Here is a 13,769-nt window from a genome sequence, read left to right as displayed (position 1 = left end):
ATTAAGGACCACATCAAACCCATCCCAAGGCTCATCGGGTGAGACGTGAGAGTGGGGTAAAATATAAACCGCTACTTAATTTTAAAGATCTATATTTTAGCTAACGTCTTTTGAAAATGTAAAAAATATAAAAGAGCTGTTATATTTTAAATAAATTAAAATCTATGATAAAATAAAATGAAATAGGAAATTTTATGTTATATTAGTCATAAAATTTAATTAATTTTGATTGATAACCTTAATTGATAGACTGTTTAGCTATGTTTAATTTTCTACCGAAAACATGAAAATTCAAACCCCCAAATGAGGTTTTTTTTCACCACCCTAATGTCATATACCAACATACATCATAGGAGATTGCACAGTTTTTATTTGTATGTTTATTAGTATCTTGTCCTTTGAATAGCAAGTAGTAACATATGACAAACATAATATTCAATCACAAGAATGGCTAATAAACACCTACTTTTATTTAAAAAAAAACAGTATTAGTAAAAAATATTAATAAAACTAGTTTTAATTTTATTATTACTAAAAAACAACCCATTTAATAAAATAAAAAAACACCTCCTACTACTTAAATAAAGACTAAAATACCCTTAATAGTTAAGTAATTATTATTTTTAAGACAAAATTACAAAAATGGTCCCTGTGGTTTGCCAAAAGTCACAAAGTCAGTCCCTGCTAATTTTTTTTGATGTAAATGATCCTTGTGGTTTGTAAATCTTGCAAAGATGACCCTTTTTACTAACACCGTTAGTGTTCAACCGTTAGGGACTGAATTTAAAAGGGCATTTTCGTCTTTTCAAGTATAAAGAGGCTGAATTCGTGACATTTAGAAAACCACAGGGACCATTTTTGAAGTTTGTTTGGAAAAATAAATTAATTGGCTAAAAGAAGTCTGAAGTCGGGAAGAATCAAACTCTTAACCTCCCCTTTGCATTCCAAAGCATTAACCACTAGAGCTAAATGCTCACATTGTTATATACTCCTAAAACCGATATATATTATAACGAAAACGTTAATACATAAATAAAAAAACATTTTTTTTACATAATTTTTTTCAAATAAAATAAAATTGTATTTTAGGCGTATTATAAAAAAAATAGTTTCTTACAAACAATTTGTATGTATTTTATGTATTTATTTTACGTAAAAATTTTTTTTTTATGTATTTAAAAAATACGTTTTCGTATAAAACATATGTTTTCGTACACGTTTTTTTTTTTTTTTTTTTTTTTTTTTTTTTTTTTTTTTTTATGTCAAGAGTAGTATTGATTGTCGTTATTTCATAAAGATATGTCACTATTTCTTTTCATCTTCATTTTAACCATACGATTTAGAACTTGCGATTAAGATGAAATACGTATTTTAAATAAGATATATAATCGAATAAGTTTTTTATGTTTTTTTAAATAAATATAACCGAAGAACGGTTTTTAGAAAAACGATTGGACCAATTCGGTTATATATCTTATTTAAAATACGTATTTCATCTTTTTTAAATACATATAATCGAAAATTGGTTTTCTGAAAACCGTTTTTGGGTTATATGTATTTAAAAAAAATATAAAAAAAAACTATTTGGTTATATATCTTATTTAAAATACGCATTTCATCTTAATCGCAAGTTCTAAATCATATGGTTAAAATGAAGATGAAAAGAAATAGTTACATATCTTTATGAAATAACGATAATCAATACTACTCTTGACATAAAAAAAAAAAGAATTGTGTATGAAAACATATGTTTTATACGAAAACGTATTTTTTAAATACATAAAAAAAATATTTTTTACGTAAAATAAATACATAAAAATACATACAAATTGTTTGTAAGAAACTATTTTTTTATAATACGCCTAAAATACAATTTTATTTTATTTGAAAAAAATTATGTAAAAAAAATGTTTTTTTATTTATTTTTTATTTATGTATTAACGTTTTTGTTATAATATATACCGGTTTTAGGAGTACGTAACCATGTGAGCATTTAGCTCTAGTGGCTAATGCTTTGGAATGCAAAGGGGAGGTTGAGAGTTCGATTCTTCCTAATTTCTTTTAGCCAATTAATTTATTTTTCCAAACAAACTTCAAAAATGGTCCCTGTGATTTTCTAAATGTCACGAATTCAATCCTTTTATACTTGAAAAGACGAAAATGCCATTTCAGATTCAGTCCCTAACGGCTGAACTTTTAGCCAATTAATTTATTTTTCCAAACAAACTTCAAAAATGGTCCCTGTGGTTTTCTAAATGTCACGAATTCAGCCCCTTTATACTTGAAAAGAAGAAAATGCCCTTTCAGATTCAGTCCCTAACAGCTGAACACTAACGATGTTAGTAAAAAGGGCCATCTTTACAAGTTTTACAAACCACAAGGATCATTTACATCAAAAAAATTAGCAGGGACTGACTGTGACTTTTTGCAAACCACAGGGACCATTTTTGTAATTTTGTCTATTTTTAATTAACACTTACCTTTTTATTATTAAACAAAAATGACAACATAAACACAAAAACTAGTGGCAAAAAATAATATCCATTAATAATCTTCTATAGTTATAAACATATTTAATGATTACAAAGTTTCAAGTGTCTATAAAATTTCAAACATGAGATATATATGGTTTTTCAACCGGCTGCACATGAGGCTTTGTGGTGTATCCAATAAATGGAATTGGTAGGCAATGGACAACCTTCTTCTAACTTTACTATCACATAATGATTATCATATACATGTGAAACTATAATAGTCCGATGGTACATAAATGTTTCAAGACCTTTATAGAGGGGAAAGGAAACTATGGATTCTCGCTTGATTAAATAAGTAAGGATTACACGAATCACGTTGGCAATCAGGATACATGTTAAGGCATAACCATCAAGTGTTCCACTCTCGTGCAGACAAATGTAATAAGGGATAATGACTTGAGAGGGTAACATACTTTTGATTTTGATCACATTTGGTCACTGAACTTTTTTTCGTGCTCTATTAACCCTTTAACTTGTTGATTTGTGCAAATTTTCCCCTTCCGACCGGGTTTAGCCGGTTTCAATGAATTTACTGATCCTACGTGTATTTTTTATCTTACGTGGCGAAAGAGGTGGCATGTAGGCCCCGATTTTTCGTCTCCATCTCATTAAACCACACCCCTCGTTAAACCACACTCCGAAGTCTCATTTGGTCCTTAAACTCGACTAGGTCACCAAATTCTCCATCGATCATTCATCTCCTTCAACCGTTCTATGGCATCATCTCCAAATCCTACTGATCAGAACTTCATTGTAGTGAATTTCCACTACAATGGTCAGTTTGCACCCAATCCCTTAGTTTACTTTGATCCCGACAGAGCATCAGTGCGAGATGTTGACTTCAGTGGGTTTGGGTATGAGCAATTCATGGAATTCCTTCACAAGCTCACCAAATCGAGAAGCAAAGACATCTATTTCTGCCTTCCACAAGAGTCTTTAGGTCTTGGAATTCATACATTGGTGAACGACGGTGATTACAAGGAATTTTTGGATTTGGCGTATGCTAATGACAAGAGAATGAATGTATATGTGGATCACCATAATGAACCTATCTTCGACTGGATTGAGGCTGAGGAAAGTGAAAGTGAAAACGAAGACTTAGATGAAGATGAGGATTCAGTTATTCAAGATTCATATTTTGTTGATCATGAAGAAGATGATGCTACTTATCCATTTCCAGCAAACAAAACTGCACGTGATAGATTTTTAAACATCCTTTGTGAACCTATAGAGAGTGAAGATCAAGATGATGAATACGTGCCACCCCAGTACCCTGTGTATGATGAGAGACAGCCATGGGATCAGATGAAACCAATGATAGGTATGCGATTTTGTAACCCTACTGAGCTTAAACATATGTTAAGCAATTATGCAGTTGCTAATGGGTATGATCTATGGTTTGAAAAAAATGACTCTGATAGATTGTTAGTGAAATGTTGCAAAAAGAATAAGTCACCATCTTGCCCTTTCAGACTATGGGCCTCCTGGATGGGTAAAGAAAAGACTTTTCAGATCAAATCTCTAGTGAATGAACATAATTGTTGTAGGGTGTTTAAGTTTGGGTCAATTGTAACTTATAGATGGATAGGGAAACATTTTATGAGTCAAATTATAGAGAACCCAAAAATGAGTGCAAGGAAGATGAAAGCTAAAGTGTCAACAACATTCAACATAAATGTGAGTGTGGGGCAATGCAGAAATGCAAAGAAATTTGCATTACAAGAGATTGAAGGAAGTTTAATTGAACATTATGGGAGATTGTGGTCATATGGTGAGGAAATTATCAGGTCAAATCCTGGGTCTACTGTGAGATTGGATGTAGACATCATGCCAGATTCCACAACTTTGTTTTCTAAGTTTTATGTGTGTTTCAAAGCTGTAAGGGATGGTTGGTTAGAAGGGTGCAGGCCTGTAATTGGGCTTGATGGTTGCTTTTTAAAGGGTATAGTTAGAGGAGAAGTTATTTCAGCTGTTGGGAGAGATGCAAACAACCACATCTACCCTTTAGCATGGGCTGTGGTATGTGTTGAGAATAAAGAAACATGGAAGTGGTTCATAGATTTGCTTATGGAAGACATTAATGGTGGTCTTGGTGCAGGCATTACCCTTCTTTCTGATGGACACAAGGTTAGTACTAGGTCATTTTTATGCTTCATTTTTATGCTTTTTCACTCATAATGATGTTGTGATTTGTAGGGGTTATTACAAGCAGTTTAGGAAAGATGTCCAGAAGCTGAACATAGACAATGTGCTAGACACATTCTGGCCAATTTTAATAAAAGGTTTACTGGTCAACAATACATAAAGTTATTTTGGAGGGCTGTAAGGGCTAGTACTGTGGAGAAGTTCAGAGGTATAATGGAGAAGATCAAATCTATTGATACTCATGCTTATGATTACCTTATAGACAGAGATCCTACTACCTGGTCTAAGGCATTCTTTCAAGAAGGAAGAGACTGTGATGCAGTGGAGAATGGGGTCAGTGAGAGTTTCAATTCTGCTATTAGGCATGCTAGAAGGAGACCTATAATCACTATGCTGGAGGAGATTAGGTTATTTGTGATGGAAAGGATATACACTCAAAGAGTTGAAGGAATGGAATGGGATTTGCTTATATGTCCAGCTATTAGGAAGCGTATAGAAGAGCTGAAGGTTAAACAGAGGTAATTATTTTACTTTAATATGCTTATGTTAATTATGAGGATGTGTTATTGATTCACTGATGTTAATATGCTTAAACAGATTGTGGGGAGTTACTCCTTGTGGTTATCAAAAGTATGAGGTTAGATTCACTGATGTTGCATATGGAGTGGATCTAATTGCAAAGAAGTGTGCCTGTAGAATATGGCAACTTACAGGGATACCATGCTTACATGGAGTGGCAGCAATATCTTACTTGAATCATGATGCTGAGGCATATGTGTCCCAATCATATACTACTGAGGCTTACCTAAAATGCTACAAATATAGCATTAATCCTCTCAATAGTAGTGAAATGTGGCCAGATGTTCCATACCATAAGCCTTTGCCTCCCAAAAGAAGAAGATTACCTGGTAGGCCATCTGTGAAAAGGAAGAGGGATGCAATTGAACGAGAGTTGAGTGGATCAAGTAGACAAACTGTCTCAAGAAGGGGTAGCATAATAAAGTGTGGTATTTGTAAGGAACCAGGTCACAACAAGAAAAAGTGTCCATCTAACCAACAAAGCAATACATCAGGTGAATATTTTTAAAAACATTACATCATTTGAACAAAGAATTGACATTTTAATTTTTGTTTGCAGTACCAAGTTCATCTAGGGGCAGTGGAGCAGACCCAAGTTTATCCAGGGGCAATGAAGGACCACCACCACCTGCAGCCCAACAACCTCCTCCACCACCACCTGCAGCCCAACAACCTCCTCCACCACCACCTGCAGCCCAACAACCTCCTCCACCACCACCTGCAGCCCCCATGCCAAGAAGAAGGGTCCCAGTTAGTAGAAGTGGAAGGAGGAAATATTCTGAACGGATTATCAAACAAGCATTAAGGAGGCAGATACCTGGGGTTGGGAGTAATGCAGATAACCCTTCAGTTATTGATTAATTTAGTGGGTGTGTAGTGGGTGTAAGGCAGTTGTGATGTAAAGACAAAGTAGTAGTCTTTTTATTATGCTTTTCTATGGTACTATCAAGTAGGTGTATGGGCACATGGTGGCCCTTCTTTTGTCTATGCAGGAATCTTTTGTGTTACCTAGAAACTACTTTTGTGTATGCAGACAAAAACTTATATAACTGTAGAATATTAATGGCGTATTACAATGAATCCAACCACCACATTCACTTACTTTTTTTTATTATATGTATTTGTTATATGTATGCTAGTTTGTGATTCCATTCCAGTCAAAACTAATTCTTTATATGCATGCTACTTTGTGATTCTATTTCAGTCAAAATCAAATATGTATTCATTGTGATTCCATTCCAATCAAAGTTAATATGTATGCAGTTAATATGTATGCTTCTTTATCCTTATGATTCCATTCCAGTCAAAAATATTTCTTGGTGATTCCATTCCAGTCAAAGTTACTTCATTCCATTCTTTGTGATTCCATTCCAATCAAAGTTAATATGTATGCAGTTAATATGTATGCTTCTTTATAATTAAATTTTCCATTACAATCAATGTTACTTCATTCCATTCCAACAAGAAGTTAAGATAACAACTCTATTCTATTCAAACAACATCTTTCAATACATCATGTGACTTCATTTCATCATATACACGATGATCAGAAAAAGAAATCCAATGGTAAACTTATATAGTTTCTCCTTCATTGCAATGGCATCAGAGTACTTTTCCTTCTTCATCTGTTCCATGTCTTCCTTCACCTTCTCTACTTCGGTCTTCAATGCTACTAATTCAGCTTTCATTCCCTCCACCACTTCCATCAGAGGCATCTGTACAAGTTCTACATCCAACCATTTCCAATATTTGCATTTACCCTTCCACAATAAAATTTCAAAGTGAGATTTCAAATCTGGAATAAATGAATCAGAAAAGAGGGAAAATTTAAGTGAAATTGCTTACCTCATTGCACACCATGAAATGCCTCCCTGGATTCTTTGGTGTTGTTGATGTTAGAATACGTGCAGGGAACCCACAATCACAAGTTTTTGGATCATTCACTGTGGATTTCTTGCTTGATCGATTGAGGGAGGATGAGATGCTGTAGGAGGAAGCCATCGGGTATTAGGGCAACGGGGTATTAGAGCACAATAAATGAACAACAAACACCCCTCCTTTAATAACAAGAACCCTAGATGCCACGTAGGATCAAAACTGACACGTAGGATCAATAAATTCATTGAAACCGGCTAAACCCGGTCGGAAGGGGAAAATTTGCACAAATCAACAAGTTAAAGGGTTAATAGAGCACGAAAAAAAGTTCAGTGACCAAATTTGATCAAAATCAAAAGTATGTTACCCTCTCAAGTCATTATCCCATGTAATAAAGGCTATGTACTTCATCAATTCCATCAATGAAAACTCTAGAACAGACATCATATGCACTCTAAAACAGACATCATATGCACTCTATAACTAGTATAACAATTTGAGCCACTCATCTTTACCGTACCCAAGACAAACATATATTGCTTAAAATCTGCAATTTGACATCTTGCATGTGTGATGTAAGGAAAAACATTATTGGAATTTCATTTCATAATGCATGAGTGTAAGGCTCTTAATTCAAGTCCGAAATTTCATTCAAAGTCTACAATTGCGGTTACGTATAAGCTGTCTTTTTGGTTCCTTGTTTAATTATATTAGATCAATCCCAACATATTTTGATGTGGTTGAATATCTACAACTTTTAGGAGCTTGATTCATAAAATAGACTTGTTTTTTTTTTTTTTTTTATGTTGGTTGGTCGTCTACATGTATTTTTTGGAATTATAGTTTCTTTATAGAGTGTTTTACTTGCTTGAAATATATCTCTTAGCTTTCTTAAGATACTTTTTTTCCTAACTACTAAGTAAAGTGCTCTTTAAACACTACTACTCCACACTCATAATAAATATCCTCATTTTCCACATAAAATGATCATGCTAAATCAAACTTCCTCGATAGTACATTTATCACTCACCTATATTAAATTACAGTTAATTTATAAATTAGTTTTTAAAAATAGTTGTTGAATATACCCATGTAAGTGTTCAAGTAGACTAAAGAGACTTGAAAGCATGCAAAGCAAATTCTAAGCCACAAACTATGGCATAGTTTACCGCCACAGTTTGAATAATCAAGTTGATGTGGACTCAACCATTGAAGTTCCCTACTACTATATCATATCTAAGGCTTCAAGTGCCACAAAACCCTGCAATAAAATGAAACACAACATGTGTTCATGTTTTAAGTACAATTATTTCTTTTCAAAACTTTCATATATCGTTGTAAGTTGAGACCTCAATATAGAATCAAAAAATTTGTCCAGGGAACAGTTTTTGAATATAGGTACTTATTTAACTTTGCTTGTCGACTATCAATTATGTTCTTAGTTCGCTTTCCAAAGTTGAGATGGTGCGATCAATTCAAACAAGACAAACATATCGTTATATTTGTTTAACCAAACTTGATTAAGATAATTTAAAACACATCTGGATTCATATAAATGTTATTTATGTATAAAAATCTTCTAAACGGTCGAACCCGAGATTTCAGAGGCCATATGCAATTTAGTAAAAACAGACCCTAAAACAAAGTAGTTTCTCATTTCATCTTGTAATATATTTTCGTTTTTTGATTTCTGGAGGCATACTAATTGTTAAATTTTGAATATAAAATGAACATCCCTCTCAAGACCAAGCGAGACCCAAAATGTAAATATCTTAATTAGAGACAAATACTTTAGAAATTAGTCGATTAGAATTTACTTTTAGAGTCATAAAATCAAAAATAAAAAAGATAGAATGTTAGACTAAAAACATACTAGTAATTTTAAAAAACTATCAGGTTGAATTTTAATCAAGATTCACGCAAATTAGAAGAGTCGAAGATAAGATAAGACCCAATGATTGTGATTTTTGAAGACCGAAGAATAGACATAAATCGAGGAAAGGTTTCTAAATTTTGGATTGCGATTATGAATTTTGGACTGCAATTGTGATTCTTTAATATGAATGAGTATGCGACATTGAGATTGAGATTACCATAGTCACTCACCAAGGATATGAATAATTGCCATTAAATTTATGTGTATCACCGATTGCCAACTGATCATTGAGAAACTCAAATTGTGACTTAATAGATGTCATACAATGGTTCTTAATATTTTCAGTAACGTAGTAATGTGTCATCTGAAAAATGTAGTAATATATCATCTGAAAAGTAACCAACTGCATGCACTCCCGTGTTATAGTAACGGATAGAGAAAATTTTAATATGTAAAAAAAAATGTTTATATAAATATGTTAGTATATAGATTTGTGTGTTTTATTGATCAATTTGTGAGGTATCAACTTACAAAGATATATGAAAATTTTGAAAAGAGTCGATTTGTCCTCAAACACGAACATGACACATCATGTGTCATATTATTGCTAGGTTTTGTGGTACTTTGAAGCTCTAAATATACTAGTAGGAGAACTTCAATGGTTGAGTCGGCATCAACTTGATTGTGGCTTACGATGTGCTTACATGTTATCACTCTTACTTAGTCTATTTGAACACACGTGGGTATATTAACTACTTATTTTTAAAATTTAACTTATACGTTGAACATTCATAAATTAATTATATTTCAATGCAGGTATATGTATTCCATTGGACTCGATAGATATATCATAGAGAAACCTTGATTTAGCACCGTCAATTTCTTCTGTGGAAAATAAGGACATTTGTTGTGAAGGTGAATAAGAAATGTTTAAAGAACACTTCAATGAGCAGTCGACAAAAAAATTTGTTATATATATATATATATATATATATATATATATATATATATATATATATATATATATATATATATATATATATATATATATATATATATATATATATATATATATAAACTAATTTAAAATAGTTTTACCATTAAAGCTCAAAATTTGTTAAACTTTTTTTTATAACATCTATCATCTTACCGCTCACTTAGTTGGTTACCATGCCATGTGGCAACCACATCTTAGGGGTGGGGTGAGAGGATGCCACATCAGCCAAGAGGTCCAGTCAGCACAACACAGCCAACATGGATGTAAAACCATTAAACATATGTAAATGTTAGGGTTTTTATGTCATTTCCCCCAATTATAAAAGTAAAAATAGTTTCTTTTGACTTGGGGTGTTTTTTTAGTAAAATGGAGTGTTTATTCCAAACTATCAATGAAGGCATTAATCATTCTGTAGCTTCTGCTCATAGTTAAAGATATTAAAGTTGTGATCTATTTAAGGAAGAATTAATACATAAAACTTAAAAGCAGAGTGAATTTAGACCTATGAATGTGTAATCATATTCCCAACTAATTGAATCAGTTCCTTACTCTTTTCTGGAGTTATGGGTAGCTCTAGAGTCACCTGCACTCACAAAATCAAGAAAAGATAGATGAGAACTCACCACACAATCATTTCCACAAGTAACATCTTCCATTTACATTAATTTCCCATTCTTTAAATTTTGTTTTCTTGTTTCTTTGGATAATTCCCATTGAAAATATAAGCTCACCTCTTTAAAGATTAAACTATGAGAGACTTCCTTGAAGCCCTACAAAATCAACAAAGAAGCATTTATTTATTTATTCAGAATAGGGAAAAGATTAGGAAGAATAAGTATTTAGTCAAAAGGGAGACAAGAACCAGTTTTCGGAACATATTCAAAGAAGCTTCATTTGAATCCCCGATTTTGGCACGAAAGGTGTTAATTTTATGATTTTCAATGGCAAAAACTGTCATCATCAGAACGGATTCCATCCCAAGTCCTTTGCCACGGCTTCTCTAGCAACAATTGACATGGAAGAAAATCAAAACAATTATTCAGACAACAAGCTTAAATGGGATTAAGAAAACAGAGCCTATACCTTTTAGGTTCAGCTATCATTATTTCAATCTCAGCCAGATTGGAATCTTCCAAATCATTCATGTATATATTCACATCACCAACCATAGCTGCAAAACAGAAGAATTGTCAATCCCCAAAGTATAGACTCAAGTCGATTGATTAATGAAACTCAAAACTATCGATCTTTTTCTCCAAAACTCGGAGTCAATGTTGAAGGGATCAGTGATTATCAACGGCAAGCAATACACAAATCTTACCCTTTATCAAAAATTTTGATATGAGGAAGCGAATTCAAACGATTATAAACAAATGTTTGAAATAAAAATTAAGAGGGTAAAGGGTAAAATTGACCTTCGACATGAGGATCGCCATGAACGAATTCTCCAGAAACCAAATCTTTATCCAAGATGATAAAAGTTCGTTCTACAGAAAGAGTAGGGTTACAGTTATGACGATAGAATCGAAATAGAAAAATAGAATGGGGAAAGCAGAAGTACTGAGGGGGTCTCGAGTCCATGTAAGCTGCATCTCGTACTCTTCTTCGAGAGTCAAGGGCTCCGACCCGGTGGCTTGGAGTAGAGCAGGATCTTGCATCCATTGATGGTACTTGAGGACGTGTTGCTTCATGTACGCTACCAGTATCGCTTTCGAACCCTCCAAGCTCACTTCCATTGTTTCCCCCCTTTCTTCTCTCGGAATTGTAACTTACACGCAGACCATGAGTATATGAAGTTATGAACCGAATAGTCATGGGCTTTTTAGCTTCTTCGTTCGTGGAAACCAGTCCATATCTGAAACGGTTGGGCCGTATTAAAAGATGTCTCGTAATTGTAAAATCTTATCTCAAACCCTCATTTAATTTGTCATTCTTAACTAAGATTCTAAATATGAAAATCAATTTGGATCGTAAAAATGATTGGATTTTGGGTAGGAGATCCGACCCTATCTTACCTTCCTCTAATTTTTTATTTTCTTTTTAATCTTTTGTTTTGCAAATGAAAATTATTTTTAGACAAAACTGCAAAAATGGTCCCTGTGGTTTGCATTTTTTCAGGAAACAAGTCCAAACAGTGACTTTTTTTGATTCGTGGTCCTTTTGGAGTGGTTTGTATGTGAAAATGGTCCCTCCGAAAATTAAAATGACTATAATACCCTTGGGGTATTTATTTTTCATTTTTCTTTCATTATTCTTAAAATTTAATATTTATTTATTTATTTTAACAATTAAAAAAATAAAAAAGGTCCCACCTCTCTCTCTCTCTCTCTCTCTCTCTCTCTCTCTCTCTCTCTCTCAGCCACTGAAGATATCTTGTTGCCAACAATCTCGTACCCACCACACAAACACATACCCACCAACCACCGTTAGCCACCACTATCCGCCACCACCACCATCAATTATTCTATCTCTATCTCTCTCACTCTCACTATCACTCTCCCACACTCTCTCTCTTATCTCTCATACACACGTCAAAGAAAGTAAAATTCAAAATCATCTTCATCCGGTGTTGACTGAAGATTTGGTGGCAGAAGAAAATGAGACCGAGTGATAAATTGATCGATCGATACAGAGGGAAAGAAATCACGGGTAAAGGAAAAGGAAGTGACTGCAAAAATCTGGTAGCGGCTTTAGATCTAGATGCAACTTTCTAGAGACGGTGAAGCAACCCCCCCTCCCCAATTAATCTTCTCCAACCAAATCCCTTGGTTGCAGCCCCAAATAGGTCTAATTTCTTCCAATTTTTTGTGGTAATGCTCCAATGTATCTAAATCCTTGCGTGAATTTGTGGTCTCACTCATTCTTTCCTTGCTTCGGTGGTGTTGTCACTTCTTTTTACCCTCCAAATCCAAAAATCTATAAATCAAAATCGAGTACTATTCATCGTCTTCTACAACAACGATTACAACGGATTCAGATGATTTCACAACACAAACCCATGGTTTCTCTGTTTCAATTTGGGTTGCAGATGATGGAGACAGTGATGTGGTGTAGAAGTGTTTAGCGATGCAGGGGTGGAGATTTATCAAACACAGATTAAGCTGACATGCTTGTAACATCAATCGACAACTAAGGTTCTTGTTGCCCACCTCAATGTCTCCTTCTTTATTTCCCCTTCATTCGTTCCTTTTTCCTTTCAGTCCATCGTGTTGAAGTAGTGAAGTCAAACCTACATTAATATGGCGAAGTTTGGGGCTTAGGGTTGTAGACACAAAGATAAATCGATATACATATTTGGGGATGTGAGGCAGAGTAGATGTGATGCAGTGGTGGATGACGATGGTCAGTGGAGGTTATGGCTAAAGTGTGTAGTTCCGACGAGATTCACTGGTGGGTTTTTATTTCAGGGGGGTAGCTAACTGTGTAGTTCCATGTCAGAGTTGCTTTGGTGGTCGTGCTCTACGGTGGTAATGGAGTTTCAATGTTTTTGGAGGTGAGGGAGAAAGACAAAGGTGGGTGGGTGGGTTTACTGACGAGAGAGAGAGAGAGAGAGAGAGAGAGAGGTGGGACCTTTTTTATTTTTTTAATTGTTAAAATAAATAAATAAATATTAAATTTTAAGAATAATGAAAGAAAAATGAAAAATAAATACCCCAAGGGTATTATAGTCATTTTAATTTTCGGAGGGACCATTTTCACATACAAACCACTCCAAAAGGACCACGAATCAAAAAAAGTCACTGTTTGGACTTGTTTCCTGAAA

The 13,769-nt window shown here is 33.8% G+C and overlaps 2 protein-coding genes across 2 annotated transcripts; both read right to left on the bottom strand.

Annotated features, from left to right (window-relative positions):
* Positions 1-6,781: 6,781 nt before the first annotated feature.
* LOC111918686 (uncharacterized) lies at positions 6,782-7,259 on the bottom strand. The gene is made up of 2 exons (XM_023914318.3): positions 7,104-7,259; positions 6,782-7,018 (listed from the first exon to the last, which is right to left on the bottom strand). The coding sequence occupies exons 1-2, from the start codon at positions 7,257-7,259 to the stop codon at positions 6,782-6,784; spliced, it is 393 nt and encodes a 130-aa protein (XP_023770086.1).
* Positions 7,260-10,434: 3,175 nt separating this feature from the next.
* On the bottom strand, positions 10,435-11,778 carry LOC111918692 (uncharacterized). Its single transcript, XM_023914330.3, has 6 exons — positions 11,568-11,778; positions 11,422-11,493; positions 11,090-11,177; positions 10,869-11,001; positions 10,738-10,776; positions 10,435-10,589 (listed from the first exon to the last, which is right to left on the bottom strand). The coding sequence occupies exons 1-6, from the start codon at positions 11,740-11,742 to the stop codon at positions 10,509-10,511; spliced, it is 588 nt and encodes a 195-aa protein (XP_023770098.1). The 5' UTR covers positions 11,743-11,778; the 3' UTR covers positions 10,435-10,508.
* Positions 11,779-13,769: the final 1,991 nt, after the last annotated feature.

This window comes from Lactuca sativa, chromosome 5, assembly GCF_002870075.4.
Source record: "Lactuca sativa cultivar Salinas chromosome 5, Lsat_Salinas_v11, whole genome shotgun sequence".
In the NCBI taxonomy this organism is placed as follows: Eukaryota; Viridiplantae; Streptophyta; class Magnoliopsida; order Asterales; family Asteraceae; genus Lactuca; species Lactuca sativa.
Note: the sequence above shows the minus strand (reverse complement) of the source record. Positions and strands in the feature narration are given on the sequence as shown.